Source organism: Vanellus vanellus, assembly GCF_965231255.1.
Source record: "Vanellus vanellus genome assembly, chromosome: 28".
Classification (NCBI taxonomy): domain Eukaryota; kingdom Metazoa; phylum Chordata; class Aves; order Charadriiformes; family Charadriidae; genus Vanellus; species Vanellus vanellus.
In genome coordinates this window covers 150186-169167 of record NC_138933.1, presented here as the reverse complement: position 1 = coordinate 169167, position 18982 = coordinate 150186, and the positions used below count along the sequence as shown (strand labels likewise).

At 49.8% G+C, this 18982-nt stretch overlaps 2 protein-coding genes across 2 annotated transcripts; both read right to left on the bottom strand.

The window, feature by feature from the left end:
• Positions 1-2680: 2680 nt before the first annotated feature.
• LOC309682354 (keratin, type II cytoskeletal 75-like) lies at positions 2681-9381 on the bottom strand (the record flags this gene model as incomplete). Its single annotated transcript, XM_082496434.1, has 9 exons — positions 2681-2886; positions 3312-3346; positions 3618-3838; positions 3973-4098; positions 4476-4640; positions 4791-4886; positions 5563-5623; positions 8391-8599; positions 8995-9381. 9 exons carry the CDS (start codon positions 9379-9381, stop codon positions 2681-2683), a joined length of 1506 nt encoding a protein of 501 aa, XP_082352560.1.
• Positions 9382-11343: 1962 nt separating this feature from the next.
• On the bottom strand, positions 11344-15594 carry LOC309682352 (keratin, type II cytoskeletal 75-like; the record flags this gene model as incomplete). The annotated part of the gene is made up of 9 exons (XM_082496433.1): positions 11344-11555; positions 11661-11695; positions 11968-12188; positions 12571-12696; positions 12942-13106; positions 13378-13473; positions 13594-13654; positions 13975-14189; positions 15100-15594. 9 exons carry the CDS (start codon positions 15592-15594, stop codon positions 11344-11346), a joined length of 1626 nt encoding a protein of 541 aa, XP_082352559.1.
• Between the last annotated feature and the right edge of the window lie 3388 nt (positions 15595-18982).

Below are 18982 nucleotides of genomic sequence, written 5' to 3'. Positions count from 1 at the left end.
TTTCCAGCTTAGACCTTTGCACCAGCTGGGGAAATCCAAAGCCAAAGTTTGAATAGATGGAGGTGATGGTGGAGTGAGTGCACTGATCTCGCAAGGAGAAATTCCCTCCGAGTTGATGTTCTGTCTCTGGAGCTGCCCACATGCTTCTCTCCTCTGCCAAATGCCCTGAAGAGGGAGTGTTGTTTTCCCTAGTTTTGAGGGGAGTGTTTTAGGGTGTCAGCACCGGTCAGATAGACCAACACCTCTCATCTTGTTGCTTGCAGAAGTGTCCTACGTGGGGAATAGCTTCCAGCAGAATTGGGCTTGGTCATTCCTTTTTGGTGAAATTGTCCAACAAATCCCTGTGAATGCAAGTTTGGACTATATATATATATTTATATTTATTTTTCAGCAAAGGAGGTGAGTTCAGAGTGACAAAGATGCAGGAAAGGCAGATAAGTCTTTCCTAGAAAATGAAATAGGTGATTTTCAGTCCCGTCTTTGCTGCAGTATCATAAAGGCTGTGTGCCATGGGTGGGAACCCTCTTAATTCTTTTGCCTCCGGTGGGATAACACTTAGGGCTTAGCCCTGAAAATCTCAGCCTTTAAAAAAGGCGCATTTGCTTTTATGTGATTTTTCTTGGCATTCACCATGGCCTGAGAACGTGTTCTGCTCCATGAAGAGGATCAGAGAGAAGTTCATGCACGCAAGGCTGAAGGCTGGCCTGCCTTGTTTAGCCACACAAGATTTTAGGGTAAAGCTGTGTGGGAGTTGTGTGTGTTGAGTGCTTTTTGGGACTCAGCCTAAAAGGAGTTCAGAGAGCTCAGCACCTCTCGTGATTAGGCCCTGGATGCTGGAAAACAGCTGCTACATGTGATAGTTGGCATCTTCCATGAAGTGGAAGAAGTCACGTTGGCTTCTTTTCTGGCTTTTTCTCTCTTGGGTTTTTAATTACAGACCTGGGAAGAGTTCAGTACCGCCAGCTTGTCTGAGCCAGCCCAGCTTCGATCTGCTGACCCAACAAAAATCTCAGCTCGGGAGCATCACTCTCTCCTGGGATTGCATCCTCGTTTAGCTCTTGGCCTGACAGCTCTGTTGGCCACTTTGGAGAGAGGATGGAGATAAATCCCTCCTGTTTTCCCTGCACAAGCTGCAGGTCTAGAACCAGCCTTTCCAGAAGTTTAGCTCTGGTGTGTGGGATCCATCTTTCCTGACTTTCAGACACCTTTGGGAACGCTCCTGCAATGCAGAACATCTTCAGCCAACTGCCTCGAGCTCTTTCAGTCCCACGGAGTGAGGGAGGTGTTACGGGGGAGCGAATCGCTTGACCCAAAAGTGTTTGTTTCTGTCCCGTGACTGGCTCAGATGGAGGTGTTTACGGCCAGGTGAAACCAGCCCCACCTTCTGGTCTTGCTCTGTTGGCGGTGCAACTTGGAAACCCTCCCAAAATGTTTGGGTATTGCTGCTCTGCGAGCCCTGTCTCCAACACAGCTCACGTTCCCCCTCCTCTCCGGGATGGAGGTGGGGAGGAGAAGGAGGGTGTGGGGAGGAGGAGGAGGGTATGGGAAGACTCTGAGTGACAGCAAGTGCCTACGGCAAATCTAAACCTTACCTAAAAGCAGAATTTTAGAATCAATGTTGTAATGGCACAGAAAACCCACATTGCTCGTGGTAAGTTTGATTGCAGTTTTATTGAAGAAATTTCATAAAACTCGTAAGGTTCAACAGGAGCAGAAGATGAGGGGAAACGAGCTAGTTACATTTTTGGCACATAAATCTCCAACCCTCGTCTTTGGAAGGAGGAGGAAGGCAGAAAAAGAGAAGAAAAACCCCCCAAACCAAAACACAAGCTAAGAACAAAGGCACTAAACCAGAGATGTTTTTCCAGGTTATGTAAAATTCTACGTTAGCAAAGCTGCTCTTCCTCCTCTTTGTTTTTCCTGTATTTTTAACCCCTGTCTCTGCTTTAAGCTCACTCTGGCTGGTGGAAAGGAGAATGGTTTGCGGCTGAGACAAAGGTCTACAGCCAGTAGGCGATGTGGGCTTTCGGCTTAAATTATATGTACGAGGTGGGTGAGGAATTGGACATTACAGAGAGCCAACCCCTTTCACCTATGGGAAATGGAGACTGCGTTTTTGGAGCCGCGGAGTGAAAATGACGGTAACGCAGGAGGAATTGGGAAACGGAGCAGCTGCCTCTATATTGAAAGGTGCGTCATTTTCAATTCTTCAAGCCTTTGGGGAGAGGAAGCCCAGCAGGGTTGATTAGGAGGGAGAGACTCAGCACACCTCCTGGTTTATATCATAAGCGGCTGAAGGGACATGCTCTGCTTTCGTGGGCACTGATGTAAATCCAAGTCCCGCATCTACTCTGGATTTGCATCGGGGCACTGGAGCAAAAGGGAGCGCTGGGAAGCTGCAAGCTGAGCTCTAACGATGGCACCCATTAGCGGGGAGGCTGATTACTCATTGACAAGCAGCGCTGGGCTTCTGGTCAGCTAGGTGAGGCTTTGTGCAGAGGGATTAATTGGACCTGGAGAGGCGTCTCTGCCAAGCCAATGAGTAGCGCTGGGAATATGTTTTCCCCTATCGGGAAGGTGATAAGCGTGGCTCTTTGGGTGGTGTTAATAGGCTTTGTGCTGGCAGCAGGAGGTGGTGCTCAACCTCTTCTACTCCGGCTGAGCTGGGTGCCGCCGCGCCTTAGCTCCGATAGCTCTTCTTGGTGGTGCTCTTCGACACAAACCTCACGCTTGAGCTGCTTCCCGCGCCAGAGCTGAATCCCCCGGCCAGGCAGCTCCCGCCGCTGGAGCTGCCGCCGGTTCCCCCCATGCTGAGCCTGTTGCTGAAGCCTGACCCCAGCCCCAGCATGTTCCCACCTCCGTAGCTGCTCCCGGATGAGACCACGGCTGCGAGGGGAAACCATGGGCAGAGGGTTAGTTTGTTTGGAACAGCACAAAGGATTTTCAACCTTTAGTTTCACACATTTGTGCTTTTTCTTGGACAGTCTACCGCTGCCTGTACTTCACACATCTTACTCTCTGGTTTTTCTTCCCATCCTGTAGCAGAGCCGCCCTTAGACATCGGAGTCTCCCAGGGGCGATCTCAGTGTACAAACCCTTTCAAGGTCAGAGCTGCTCAGAAACAAGATGTATTGGGCTTTTTGGCCTCCCCAGTCCCGCGGAGCACTGCAAAACCCCAAGTGTGCTCCATTTTTGTGCTGGTAGCTACCAGCTGCAGAGCTCACTTTCATTGTCTTATCCGCAGTTCCAGGTACGTTTAAGGAATAACACAATGAATACTGAATCTATTGCTTAAGAGCCAGATTACTTACAAATATTCACTGCACCAACACCTTCTCCAGCCAGCCTGGAAGAAAGAGAGGACAGAGAAGGAAGGGCTTGTTATTTAGGACAATTTCAAGCGAGAGAGTTTGGCACCAGGGACACTGGGTAACAGAATGGTCTGGGCTGTTAAGGTCTGATGGGCGTCCAACAGGAATTGGAATAACGCCTTTAACTGCATAGGGTAGGGGGTGGTTCTCTGCAAGTTTTTGTGGCCGTTCCCTCTCTTGTCACAAGGCAAATGTGAAAAGATCTATGGGTTTGGACATTATTTGGTTTGCAGGGGAGCCACCTACCTGCTCTCCTCTCCCTCCAGCAGCTTCCTGTAGGTCGCGATCTCGATGTCCAGGGCCAGCTTGACGTTCATCAGCTCCTGGTACTCGCGGAGCTGCCGGGCCAGGTCGGCCTTGGCTTTCTGCAGAGCATCTTCCAGGCCAGCCAGTTTGGCTTTGGCATCCTTGATGGCCATCTCCCCACGCTGCTCGGCATCTGCGATGGCCGTCTGCAAACTGGCGCACTGCAAGAAGTGGAAATAGGTCTGGTGGCTGCTCTGTGGGTTTGGACCCCGATTTCCAGGCATCCTTGCAAAGGTACAGCAAGGTCGTGGAGATGGAGGTGCCCCCATGTTTGGAGGAGTCTTGTGTGCCATACCTGTTTCTTTACACTATCGATTTCTGAGTGGAGCCGCTGAATCACACGGTTCATCTCCGAGATCTCCATCTTGGTGTTGTGGAGGTCGTCCCCGTGGCGGCCAGCCGTGAGCTGCAGCTCCTCATACTGAGATGGGCGGGGAGACAGGACACCAGGGCACGGTCAGATCTGGGCAGGAGCTGGAACTCCTTGGTAGAGATTGACCCTGCTCTGATCCTCTCTTGCCCAGGTCTTCTGTCTCCTTCTGTACTCAATTCCAGCTCTTCCTCATGAGCTTTGGCATATTTCCTTCCTCCCTCTATCTCCTCGTGCTCCTCTCACTCTCATTGTCAAAATAGCATTTTCACATGTCCGAGAAACTAAATTAAACCCTATCCAAATAGACTTGATTTTATGTCCTACTCCTCTGTTCTCTCTCCTTGCACTCTCCAGTACAAAATAGCCTTTGGGAAATGCTAAACAAAAATCTTCCTATCTCGCCTGCGTAATTTTCACACACTCACCTTGCTCTGGTACCAGGACTCAGCCTCTGCCCGGCTCCGGTTGGCGATATCCTCGTACTGCGCTTTGACCTCTGCGATGATGCTGTTCAGGTCCAGGTTTCGGTTGTTGTCCATGGACAGCACCACGGAGGTGTCGGAGATCTGTGACTGCATCTGGGACAGCTCCTGTAAGTCAAACAAATTTGTTCTTAGTCCCCAGTGTTTCACTGTTGTACTTGTCCCAGAGATGATGTGTGGTAGAGGGGAGGAATGGGGAGGAACTGCAGTTCCAAAAATGGGGAAATAGCAGAACTGGTAAATTTGGGAGATTCTTACTGCTTCATAGAGGGCTCGCAGGAAGTTAATCTCATCTGTCAGGGCTTCAACCTTGGTCCCCAGGTCCACCTTGTTCACGTAGGCGGCATCCGCATCCTGGAACGGCAACAACAGAGGTTGTGAACCAGACCTTGCTTGTCTACATCCTCGTACAAAGACCAGTTGTCATTTAATATGAGACAAGCCAGAACTGAAGACTTTCTTGACCTCTGTGCCTTGAAACAGAGCCAAGAGTGAACTACTTTCTTCCCTCCACCTTTTTTTGTGGGGAAGGAAGGAGGATGGCCGTAGATCTAAGCAATTTTTGACATGTCAGAAGCCACTGAATTTCCTTTTTTTTTTTTTTTTTTTTTTTTTGCCAGTGCACAGATAGATATTTTAGACAATGCTTTGAAATAGTGGAAGTTGCTGATTGTGTTTCCAGCAGTTGGGACCAGGGGAGCCGTGGCGGGTGGGAATGAACACAGAGAGGCTGCAGAAGTGGCAGAGCATCTAGTGGAGTGACTACAGGGTATGGATGACCCAGATCTGATCTGGTACCTGGGGGTACCGGGACTCACCTGAATTTTGGATGAGGGGCCTGAAACAAGAAGGAGCTATTGCCAAGGACTGACACACTGGCACAACTGGGTGTTTCTGCTTCAAGGAGGGATGACTACGCGTTTGCTAAGTGCTTTGCCCAGCTTGGCACGGCTGGATAAAAAGGGTCATTTGCATTCAAATGCGTTTTGCCTTTAAAAAGTGTGTCCCTTCTTTGTTGTTGGCGCCTCACCTTCTTCAGCAGCACAAAGTCATTCTCTGCAGTTGTGCGCTTGTTGATCTCCTCTTCGTACCTGTTGGGAAGGGGACATGAGCAGACCTTCCCGGCTTCCGTACTGCAACCCACCCCCTCCACCATGGGCGTATGGAAATCCCTCCTCCACACACTTGTGGGGTTTTTGAGGGGAGACTAAAGAGTTGGTTCCCAGGGGCGTTTACCACCGATGCACAGAAGTTGGATTAGATGACCTTTAAAGGTCCCTTCCAACCCCAACTATTCTATGATATATCTTTGGAGGGAACAACAGAAATAGCTACCTAACAATGCGCATCTGTCCTTGCGATGTCAGTGCATATATTATACATAACATTATGAGATATATATATATATATCTCACCGATTACGATAGAAAGACAGCACCCTTGGGCTAGGTGGTGGGAGGAGGCCATCTAGAAAAGCTGCAGGCCTTCATTAAAGGCACGTTTTATCCTCCCAGAAGTTTTCGTTGTGAATGGGAGCCTTGTACTCTCTAAATTTTCTCAGGCCGGGAGGGCTGGGTGGAGCCGTAGCTGAGCTCATCGCCGCCACACCTGGCTTAGTCAGAAGAGCCGGGATCTCTGACGCCAGCTCCCGCGGTGGCTTCGGGAGAGCTGGGGATGGCCGGGAAGGAGGGAAGGGGATGGCCTGGGCAAGGAGAGCCAAGGTCGGGATCAGCAGCAGCGCGCAGTCCCACTCTTGGGAAAGGATAAAAACCAGCAGTAGCCATGGACTGATGCCCAGCTCAAATGAGATGATTAAATGAGGGAGATGAAAGACAGGAGTTCAAAGGGAAGAGTCCGTGCAGGTAATAAAGCGTTAGCCTTTCATGACCCTTTCATGGGGGAAGATTTCTTCACATCAGGAGTATCCACCCCTTAAAATAATGTCCATTAAGCAAAGTCCTAGCCTGCGTATAGATTTGTGGGTCTCAAAGCTCTTAGCCACATAGAAGAGGAAAACTAATTTGGCGTATGTCTAATTTCTAATTGCTATATGGATTAGTATTTGACTGAGAAGAGCAAAGCATTAGGAAGAATACTTTGGGATCCACAAAGTTTAAAATAGCTAAAGGAAAGAAGAACAAATTCCTAGGAGGAGGAGAAGAAGCAGTGATGTCCTTTTGGTAGATGTAGGCATTGTTGGCACAACGCGAGATGATGGTCCCTGCCCAGCGATGTGTATGATGTAATTGAGCTTTTGCTCAAAGATTCTCTGATCTGGAGCCAGAAGGAATATTTGCCACTTTACGTTAGCTGTAGGCAGGGGATTAAAGTCTGAACCTCTTCTGTGATGTGACCTTTGGTTGTCAAAGGATTTCTTGTCTGAAGTCATGGCGCACCCGCGGGTCTCTTCGCAGCTGAGCAGCTTCGGTCGCTGCTTTGCAGCTCCAGACTGTGCTAACGTTAGACATTGCTTTTCAAAATTTAAAATTGCTTTCACCGTGGGCTTTTGACAAGAACTGGAGGAGGACACTCTCTGACCCAGTGAATCAATAGCAGTGTTGGGCTTAATGGCTGGGATTCATCTCAAGTTGGCTACCTGGAACTTGGCTGTTTTGGCTAAGCTATGTTCTTTGGAGTTTCATCTGTAGCTGGTGGAGAAATATATTTATCTCCAGAATGTCATTTGTCCCATCCTAAAATGGGTTAAGGATACCTGGATGGCTGATCTGTAGCAGACCCTGAGGTCTTAAATGGCCAAACTGACCCAGGACAGGTGTTTTTTTTCCTCTGTTAAACATTTCTTTTCTATAGGCACAGAGAACCATAAAAGAGTCTCAAAGAAGACTGTGGATGAGGATTTCTCATCCCCAAGGCGGTTGTTTCTATTCCGATGCTACTTTTGGGCTAGAGGCACTGTTGGTAAAGGTGGCAGAAAGCGTCAGACACGCGATCTCCCAACAAAGGGAGAGCAGAGGGGTTTTGGCAGAATGCGCGTGTCCTGTTTTGAGCTGCAGCCTCCTCCTCGCTCTCCTCTCTTGTTTTTCTGGTTCCAGATTGACAATTTAAGCTCCTTATTTATTCATGTCCATTAAGCAGTGTATCCCTCCTGGGCACGGTAGCAGACACTAACGCTTGATAGATGTTTTTCCAAAGTGCAAAGAGTGGATGAGAGAGGGAACACCTCCTCCGAACAGCCTAAAAAGTTAATGAGCTGAGCTGAAACCCTCGCCCAAGATTTCGGTGACTTTCCAGGGGGTAGAAGCTAACTCCTGACATTCAGAAGGGCTAAAACTATCCGATACATTGAGATTAAGAGACATGATAATAATTAAAAGGAAAAAAAAAAAGGGGGGAAAAAATAAAACCAAAGAAAACCACTTAAGCACAGACTTAAAATGTCTTAAAAGAAATATTCTTTTTCTCTCCTGGAAAGGAACTCACACCAATAAGAAGTGTGAGTGTTCAGAGCACTCGATAGTCTTGTAAGGAGTCAGATTTCATCCTGGTCCCTATTAAAATGACTACACAGGAGCTGAAACCATTTGGAAAGCTTGACATTCTGGCCAGGCTGGGCTTTTGAGAAGCTGCTGCCGTACGCCTGTGGATGTCTGACCCATCTGAGCCCTTGAAAAAGTTCCCCTTTCCCTGAAAAACAGATGCATGTGTCCCACAACGGGGAGAGCGCTGCTGCTGACGCTTAGCCAGCAGCTAAAGCGAGGGGAACCGAGTTGCTTCAGTCCTGTCTGAGGTTTCACAATTTTGGGGTTGCCTTGGGTCTTTTAACTCATCCAGCAAGAAGACAGAGTGAAGAAAAACTGGGCAGGTTTCTTTGTGTGTGTGTGTGTGTGTGTTGCTTACCTGATCTTGAAGTCTTCCACAGCATCCTGCATAGCCTTCAGCTCGGAGCTGAGCCGCAGCCGGTCCCCTCCCAGAGCCTCCAGCTGTCTCCTCATGTTGCTGATGTAGGCGTCAAACATAGGTTCAAGGTTATTTTTCACAATTTTTTGGTCTTTCAGGAGGCTCCATTTGGTCTCCAGTACTTTATTTTGTTGCTCCAGGAACCGCACCTGAAACCCATCAGAACAATTGAAATCATTCGGGACCATCAACTCAAAACCTGCCTCATTTTTCCTGAGATGGGGGCTTTAATGTCAGGGGGGCTGGTTTTTTTTTTTAATGTCATTTAAAGTGGGCTTTAGATGGGCATGCCATGGAAAGCTCATTGGTAGGAAGATTTGGAAACCAGGAGCAATATTCAACTGCAAAGAAACCTGGAAAAATAATTTGCACCATATCCAGACTGTCTGTGGAGCTCTGACAAAACAAAGCTATATTTATGGAGATAACAAAATCCTTATCTCTGTGCATTAAGGGTTTAGAAGTAAATTTATATTGTTGAGAGCAATTCCTGATCCTGCTCCACAGGCCGTGGCCAGGCTGGATGAAGCGGAACGTGTCTTACCTTGTCGATGAAGGAGGCAAACTTGTTGTTGAGGGTTTTGATCTGATCCTTCTCCTCCTGCCGCACTCTCTGCATGTTGGGGTCAATCTCCAAGTTAAGAGGTACCAAGAGGTGTTGGTTGACCGTGACCTCTTGAATACCTCCAGGGCCACATCCTCCTCCAAACCCTAACCCAGCTCCACCAACTCTATACGCAAACCCGCCATGACCTGACCCATAACTGTATCCTGGTCTAGCAGAACAATACCCTCCACTCATGGAAATCCTCTTGCTTGCCCCTAGATTGTGAAGGCTCCTGCTGCCAAAACCACCGCTGATCTGTCGCACACCTCCACCACTGCTGCGGCACATGGACATGGAGCTGAAGCTGCTTCGGTTAACAGGCATAGCGGCAGAAGCAGCACTCGAACTTGGAGTGAGTCCTCCTGACCTAATGCCAACTGACTTCTGTGCAAATTCGCCGGTGAGGAGAGTGAACACGGAGGTGAGATGGCAGATGAGTTTGGAACAGGTAGTACCCTCTGCCTTTTATCCTTTTGGAGAGTTGGGCTTGTCCACAGAGGACCGCAGCTCAGCTGACTGAGCGAATCGGTTTGGTATGCTGGCGCGGGGCCACCTTTCGCAACCCGTTAATCAACAGACTCGCTAATGCAATGGGCTGGCAACCTTCAGGCTCATAAAGCTAACCAAATCTTCTAACCTGTATTTTTCAGAGCGGGGATTACTGGTGTGGAAAAAAAAAAAAATATATATATACAAGTCCAAAAGTTCCCTTTGGGCTTGCTTCTAACTTGGTGTCAGTGCCCATTTGATTTAAAGCTGATGGGACTGAAGTTGCCACCAGAGGGAATCTGGAGATGTTGAAAATGCCGGTTTGACATGCTGTGCTAAAGAAAAGACTGCTCTTGCTCCCTGATTGCCAGCCGCCTTGGGGTAGGAGCAACCCATCCTGATGTGGGCGAGAAGTTGGGTGTCTCGGTCTGCGCTCCTCATCTTTGCCGGCAGCACTTTGTCCGCACAGAGGTACTTCTGGTGAAGATGATATTTTGGGAGGCACCTGTGGCCTTTCTGTTGGCTGCAAAGGGAGCCTGGACGCTTTGCTTTGCCCAAGTGCTGAATGGTCCCCCAGAGAGAAAACAGCCCGACTTGTAAAAGTCCAGGTCATGAGATGCCTATTTGATGCTGGACAGTGTTTAAATAACAAACCAAATACCGGTTTTGCTGGTGTCGGTGGAAATATGTTCCAGAGATACCAAAGATGGGCAGGTGTTGAGGATGAGCCATTTCCTTTCCAGTAGCGTGTTATTGTGCTTAGATCTAGAGGATTAATGAAAGCTGAGGTTTACTATATCACCTTCTCTGTAGGCTAGGAGTGAGTGTGCACTTAACGTGCGTCACGTTTACCTCTAGTGCTTTAGTCCCTCGGCAGGGCCATGTCAGAGGCGGAACCAGGACAATCTGCTACGGTAATCTCAGCTTTGGTGCTTTTGGAGTTTGTCTCTTGTTTCTGCTGTTTGGGAGATCAGAGAAGGGGAATGAAACCTTCCTTACCCTCAGGGTCTTTAACTATCTCCCAGTGGATGCCTGGAGACCTTATTCTTCCCAAAGAGGGTGAGTTTGGGGGTTTAATGGGTCTTTTCCGTTTCTAATTATGGTAATGGCAGCGACGGCATTTTATTAGCCCCTGCAGCTGGTGCACGTACAGAACGGCGGGAGCTGAGGTGTTTGCTTTCTTGGGAAAAACTACATTTGTATCCCTACGTGACTCATTACAAAACCTTGAAAGATTACAGAGGTTTGGGTGCAATCAAGGTGGCGGGAAAACGCTGAGATGCTGTAATGTGGAAATCGTGATAGAAGGTCGTTTTCTCTGGTGCCTCCTAGGAAGGGTGGGTGTTTTCCCATGCTGTGGGAGATACTGATGCCGAAAAACTTTGCGCACACAGATGGGAATAAAACATCCAACTGCTCTGTTCCTGTTGGATCTTAGAGGTGTCCGTGGAGTTGCAGTGAGTGCAGAGGAAGGAAAAGTCTCAACTCTTGTGTGTATGACTTTTGTTTACCTTCAACTCTACTCTATGTCAGCCACTCTTTTCCCCAAGGTCCTACAAAGTAGTTGGAACTAAAAGGAGGATGAGGCAGAACTAATATCCACGTGCATTTTATTAGACAAATACTGGGAAACGAGGGTTTCGGAGAGACAAAGAACAAACGGGAGCATGGCATGTTTTATATAAATAAGGACAGACAGCTTTGACTTCCAAATCTTTTCCAAGTAACAGAGTGAGGATTGCGCACGGTACAAGAGGAGACTTGGCACACAGCAGCTAACGACGCGGATGTCTGGCTTTAATAGCACCTCTTGGTTGAAGAGGTGGTGGAGACGTACTTCATGCTGGAACTGCTTCCACCCACCATGCATGACCCGGCTGTGCCTTGTCCACTTCCCGAGCCGAAGGCCATTCCTCCGGCACAGACCCCACCTCCCACACCACTGCTGCCTCCAAAGCTGAGACAGTTTCCGCTTCCGTATCCCGATCCTACGGCGTTTCTGGTCACAGCTGCAAGAGAAAAACACGCTCGTTAGAGGTAACCTCAAACAGTGGGCTCAGGGTGGCAGGGAGACAAATGTAAAAGTTGCCAAACTATCTTTAAAAGTTACTTACAGATATTCACTGCGCCGGCGCCTTCTCCGGAGAGCCTGTTAGGGAGCAAAATGAGCCAGTAAGAATTCAAGGGGAACCCATGAACAGGAGCTGGTGGAAAAGATGGGGGAATTTCCTTGGAATGTTTTTGGCAGAGGTTGGAAAGTTTGTGCGAAAGGCTGCCATCTTCCCAAATAGCTCAGATTTATGGGCAATTCCTTGCCTTTAAACAGGTTTCAGGTCTTCTGAAGGGGGGAAACCTAAACCTGACAAAAGGGTCTGCGACTGCATTGCACCTCTGGAAACTGGGATATAAAATTGCCCCCACCTGCACTCCTCTCCCTCCAGCAGCTTCCTGTAGGTCGCGATCTCGATGTCCAGGGCCAGCTTGACGTTCATCAGCTCCTGGTACTCGCGGAGCTGCCGGGCCAGGTCTGTCTTGGCCTTCTGCAGGGCTGTCTCAAGCTCAGCCAGTTTTGCCCGGGCGTCCTTGACGGCCATCTCCCCGCGCTGCTCAGCATCTGCAACGGCTGTCTGCAAACTGGCGCACTGCGGAGGAAAAATGGTGGTTGTGTTCCTTATGTGGAGCAAAGACCAGTTCTTTGAGGTGACCATGCCTGGTCTACATGCAGAAGCCTTTGGGTTAACATCTATCGGTGTGATCTTAACAGTCATTGAATCAATCCATGTTCTGAGCCAGGTCACAACCTGGATTTGATCTAACTCCACACTTCTTTACGTCTCCTCAGATTTACTAATATTAAGTTACTCTTAGTGATGTTATTGCACTGAGATAAATGCTGTCATATTCATTCCCGATCCAGCAGAACTCGCTGAGATGCATTTGTTTATATTCCTTGGAGTTGGCTGGACAGCCAAACGGTCAGACCACAGCGAGAGGGAAGTCTTACGCGTTTACGCTGCCCTTTACCTGTTTCTTCACGCTGTCGATTTCGGACCGCAGCCGCTGGACGTGGCGGTTGAGCTCGGAGATCTCCTGCTTGGTGGTACGGAGGTCGTCCCCGTGCCTGCCTGCCGTAGCCTGCAGCTCTTCGTACTGTCACAGAGAGAGGAACAATCAGCCAAGAGAAAATCCATCAGTTTTGGAGCCGAGCAGAATGTGGGTGTTTGCGCTCAGAAGTATGTGTATGTTCTCAATCCCAAATTAGCACTTCCAAATGTTATAGGATTATTAAATCTGAAGACACCCTGTGTTATAAAATCACTTAGACCCACCTCCCCATGGGCATTTGCGGGAGGGAGTGTGGTCTTCCCCTTGCAGAAGCCCTCCTGGGCACTCACCCTGCTCTGGTACCAGGACTCAGCCTCCACCCGGCTGCGGTTGGCGATGTCCTCGTACTGCGCTTTCACCTCCGCGATGATGCTGTCCATGTCCAGGCTGCGGTTGTTGTCCATGGTCAGGATGACAGAGGTGTCGGAGATCTGGGTCTGCATCTGGGACAGTTCCTGCAAAAGCAGCAGGTATTTCGGTGAGTCACTCAAGACATGAATATTGCTCGGAGGGAGGAGACCCCCCAGGTTAGAGGGTAGACCTGGGTGGACAAAGTGATTTTTCCGAGACAGATTTAGGCAGGGTTAAGACAGACGGTGAAATGGAAAAAGCGTTGAATTATTTAGTGCAACAGGCTGGAAAATGATCAGTCCTGAGCCTCTGAAGTGGGAAAGGAAGGCAAGGACATTGGAAACTGGGAAAAAGGATGTAAATCCTGGTGCTTACGGCTTCATAGAGGGCTCTGAGGAAATCGATCTCCTCCAAAAGGGAGTCCAGCCTGGCTTGCAGCTCTGTCTTGTTCATGTAGGCAGCATCCACCTCCTAGAAGAGAAAACGCATCACCAAAATGAAGCAGGTTTTGGAGAAGCAGAGGAGGAGCCAGAGAACGTGTTCCCTGCTGCGCTGGTGCAGGGCTGGGAGGCACAGCACGCAGGCACCCACCTTCTTCAGGATCACGAATTCGTTCTCGATGGCTGTGTGCTTGTTGATCTCCTCTTCGTATCTGCGGGATGGAAATGGAGTGTTGGTCTAGGTTTGTACAAAACTTATTTCATATTTTCAGGACCAGACTCTTATTTTTGGGGTTTTTTTTGTATGTACAGTTTTGTACCTTCAACTCTTAGCCCTGAATTTTCTGCCTGTGACTTTCAATCACAGGGAACTGAGGCTGAACACGTCTCACGTTAAACTTGGGCCTTACTCAGAAGATTACATCAGCAGAAAGACCTTCTTTCCTTGTTTGATTGCACAAATGCAACAGAGAGCTGCGGTCTGTCGCAGCCCACCTCGCTCTCCAGGCAGACCGCGGATGGATAGACTCACTTGTTCTTGAAGTCCTCGGCAAGGCTTTGCACTTTGTTCAGCTCCCCTCCCAAGTTCTCCTTGTCGGTCAGCAAGCCGTTCAGCTGCCTCCTCAGGTTGTTGATGTAGGTCTCGAAGAGGGGCTCGATGTCGTTTCTGACGGTTTTGTTGCCCTGTTCTTGCAGAAGGGCCCACTTGGTCTCCAGGACCTTGTTTTGTTGTTCAAGGAATCGGACCTGGGTAGAGAAAGCAGATGTTTTGGAAACAGGGATTTTAGGATGGTTTTCCTAAGAGGTGCAATCCTGCAAGGATTCACGTGCTGAAAGGTGGGAGCTCTCAGCCCCTGGGGAAGAGCTGACAGCTCATACAGGTGAGCACTGCGCATCTGATGTTAACATTACAGAATCCCAGACTGGTCAGGGTGGGAAGGGCCCTCTGGAGCTCCCCCAGTCCCACCCCCCACCAGAGCAGGGGCACCTCCAGCAGTGGCACAGGACACCTCCAGGCGGGTTTGGAATGGCTCCAGAGTGGGAGACTCCCCCCTCTCTGGGCAGCTGTGCCAGTGCTCTGCCGCCCGCACGGGAGAGAAGTCCCTCCTCAGGTTGAGATGGAACTTCCCATGGTCACGTTTGTGCCCATTCCCTCTTGTCCTGTCACTGGGCACCGCTGGAAAAAGACTGTTCCCATCCCCCGCCACCCTCCCTTGAAGGATTTATAAGCGCTGATAAGATCCCCCTCAGCCTTCTCTTCTCCAGACTAAAAAGCCCCAATTCCCTCAGCCTTTCCTTCTAAGAAAGATGCTCCAATCCCCTCATCATCTTCGTAGCCCTTTGCTGGACCCTCTCCAGCAGTTCCCTGTCCTTCTTGAACATTCCTGCTCTCTTTGCAAACTCTGCTTCCTCACATCCTCTATCACCATTTTCCCCTTGTTGACTGGTCTCATCTCAGCATTAATGCAAGGGATGAATGGTCTCAACCCGGAAACCCTCAGGGTTTTATTCCCAGGCTGACAGATAGATTTATTCCCCTGCTGATATAAATGGCAGTACAAGAGGAGTAAAATTGCTGATAGAGATGTAACTGCCCCTGTTTGTGCTTCCCCACTGAAGAACCCACAGAACATAACCAAGAAATCTTATGTCTCACCTTGTCAATGAAGGAGGCAAATTTGTTGTTGAGGGTTTGAATCTGATTCTTCTCATCCTTACGGATGCTCTGGATGTTGGGGTCAATCTCCAGGTTGAGAGGTTTCAGAAGGCTCTGGTTGACTGAGACTTCATGGATGCCCCCAGCTGGGACAGCAGGGAATCCAGGGCCACCCATGCCACCGCCAAACCCAAAGGCACCACCAGCTCCACCACCAAACCCACAGGAGATCCCAGTGCCAGCACCAAAACCTGCAGGTCCATAGAAGCCACCACCCCTTCCAGCCACGGAGATCCTCTTGCATCCACCAAGGCTGTAGAGACTCCTGCTTCCAAAACCTGCACCAAATCTTCCATACCCGGCAGCGGTACCGCAGCTTCCACCTTGGGCTGCAGAACGTGAGCAGAAGCTGATGCTGCCGGCATTTGGGATGAAGGCAGAAGCAGCACTGAAGCCAGTTCTGCTCTGGTTCCTCGCAGCGCACTGGCGAGACATGGCAGCTGATGTGAGCGGGGTGAGAGCGGCAGAAAGAGTAAAGCAGCGAGGAAGTGGCTGAAGGCAGGAGGGTGCAGTTGTGCTCCCCCAGGCTGGGACCGGCCCTTTTATACCCTCACGAGCTGGGGATGGGTCTGGCGTGGTGCTCATCTTACTGATTAACTGGGCTCGGCACACCCAGCGGCGAAGCGGACGGTGAGTTCACCATGAGCACGAGCACCTATGAAGCACTCGCGAAGTGCAGGCGTTGCATTTTTTTGTGTTGGTCATGATCTGGCTGTCGAAATATCTGAGAAAAGACTAAATACCGCCTGCCTCAACTCTTGCTCGCAGCCGTCCCTTTCCCACTCCCTCCTTTCACCTCTGCAGTAGATGGTTCCCCGCGTTGGGCAAGCGCTCGCTCATCTCTGTGTCGTGGATGAATCAATCCCTCTGTTGCGTAAAGGCGCGTTATTTCACGGTGCAGCGGTCCGAGATCTGAGAAATCTGTTCTTGCGGGTCTGTGTTTTCCTGCTGCCGCGGTTTTGAGCAAACCCCAGTGGGGCATCAGCTCCTCAGGCCCTGACTTGTCGGAAATTCTGGACTCTTCTTCTCATGCCCAAACAAGAGTCATTTAAAACAGAACTGATACGGAGGGGAGAAAGAGGTGATGGAGGGAAAGCTGGGATGGTGGTGGGGCATTAGTGGAAGTCTTGGGCCATCGGATATCAAAAACCAGCTGGGGAGTGGGAAGGCCACGTGAGGTAGTTTTATGAATGGTATTTTCAGACTTTTTCTTTTTCCGAAATGTGTCTACGTTTCATCCTGATTCAGACTGACAGCAAATGATGAAATACGGGAATGTGACCTGGTTGGGAGTTACCGTTGGCTGTGACGACGCAAAACCTGAGTTGGCGATTTCTCAGGGCTTCACCTTCGCAGATTTTTTGGGCTGTTTCCTGACTCACGGGCTGACCTTGTCTCTACGCGGTATGAAGCCTGTTCCCAGGCTGCTCTCCCCACCTCCGTTGCTTTTCCCCTCCGATATCTCTTACTCACAAGGAAGCTCAGTGCTTGGGATCCGGGCTTTCGACATTGTTCACAGACAACTCCCTCTACTCTTATTTCGCGTAGCACCCAGGAAAAGTCAAATAGTGCGTTTCTGTGATGAAAGGCGCGTGCTGTCCTGACTTGCCCTGTGTGGTGGCACCGTACACATGGGTGCTTACCCCACAGCAGGCAAAATGCTTGAAGGGTGCTCCCGGTGTCTTGCCTGGATGCCCGGGGATGGAGATGCTTCTCTTGGACCCCGCAGCCCTTTGGGTTTGCCGGGGCACCTCTCTCTTGTGGATGCCAGTGCCCAAGCTGGATACCCGCTCATCAGCGGAGGGAGCAGCCCACCTGCAGAGCGTGGCTGGGAAGTCGTAGCTTTCCCCAGCCCTTAAAAAGACACGTGCAGGCACTGGGATATGGAGCAGATGTTCACAGATCCATCTTTCAAGTACGCACTTGTGCTTGCCGTTTCACACGCGGAGGCTGGGCAGTCAAGTGAGTTTGACCAGAAGGTCCCCGGAGGGTAATTTGCAGATGCCCGTCATCTCTTTTTGCCTTTCAGCCACGCTTTTCTTTCTTTTTTTTTCTTTTCTGTTTTCCTCTCTATTCTTCTGTTTCCATTACACACCCTGGAACAAAGCTGAAATAACTGTTCTGGGAGTGTTTCAGCTACTGTGTGTTACAACAAGCAGCAGTTTTTAATAGAAAGGAGCTACCGACTGTCTGTCCTAAAGAACTGTGTAAAAACGTGATGGGTAGCAATTAGCAATCAGTTCCCTCCACACATTGCAAATTCAAGCCCCTGAGTGCCACCACCATTCATTCATTAGGACTAAGGTTTTAATCTGGGCTGTGCTAGAATTAATGAGGGCTGTCCTCTCCCACTGAAACATAAGCCCCAGGTCATCCCTCATGTGTGTAACTGGTCCAGCAGGACTGGATGCAGAAGGTTATGTAGGTGGTGACCAGAGCCTTGCTCTGCAGCAAGCACGGCTGTACGTGGGTCGTGTATCCAGAGACACTAACTTTTGCCAGGGTGTTTTTTTGTATCTTGCTTAAAAAGAGGTGCCCTGGGAGGACAAATGCTCTGGCCCCAGCCTTTCCCGTGCTAAACAAAGGGCTTCGTAATCTCTGTGTTACGACCCAGGTGTTGATGCAATGATGGCATCCGTCTGACCTGCCTCTCGGCTATATACGTTATGTCCTCTTTGGTCAGAGAGTGTGTTTGGCCCGCAGTGAGGAAGACTGTTGCTTAAGCTTGCCCAGGTGCTCTTCAGGGTGAGGATATTGCTCCTTCCCAGGGAGCTGCTGTGAGTGTTCAGCAGGGAGAGGTGGTGGAGCGGGAGTGGAGAGCTGCAGCAGACCCATAACCAAGCCCGCAAGTCTTTGGGAGGGAGATTTCCTGAGGGATAAAGAGAGGAACGTAGGGAGGTGATTCTGCCCCTCTACTCTACTCTGGGGAGACCCCACCTGGAGTACTGCTTCCAGCTCTGGAGTCCCCAACATCAGAGGACATGGACCTGTTGGAGTGGGGACAGAGGAGGCCCCAGAGATGCTGGGAGGGCTGGAGCCCCTCTGCTGGGAGGACAGGCTGGGAGAGGTGGGGGGGATTCAGCCTGGAGAAAAGAAGGCTCTGGGGAGACCTCCGAGCCCCTTCCAGTGCCTAAAGGGGCTCCAGGAGAGGTGGGGAGGGACTTTCTACAAGGGCATGGAGTGATAGGATGAGAGGGAATGGCTTCAAGCTGGAAGAAGGGAGACTTAGATGAGACATGAGGACGAAATTGTTGACTGTGTGGGTGGTGAGCCCCTGGCGCAGGGTGCCCTGAGAAGCTGTGGCTCCCCCATCCCTGGAGGTGTTTAAGACCAGGTTGGACGGTCTTAAACTGGATGATCTTCAAGGTCCCTTCCAACCTAAACCATTCTGTGATTCTATGAATACGCAGAGTTCAGAGCATCCTAGAAGACTACAGAAAACTGCTAGTCTCAAAGGAAAATCTGAATTCAGTCTCTCATTCAGGGACTGACAGTTCCCCACTGTTTGCCCATCTCTTCAAGTATTTTCCTGAGTGCTTCTCACTTCTCTACCCATTGCTTGAACTTACTGCAGTACATGGGACGAGGGTGGGGACTGTTTTGTAATCACATCTATTTGTTCAACTTATCTTCCAGCAGTGAGATCTGTCTCTTTGTAGCTTTCAGCCACATGATGCTCTGCTTTTACTTCTCAATTAATTTCTCCCGATTAGTCAGAACCACATCTGAAATTGCGACATCTCCTCTGGTTTTCCCTCCACCTTCTCAAAACAAGATCTTTTCTCCAATGTATTCTAGGAATGAGAAGAAACATTGGATCTTG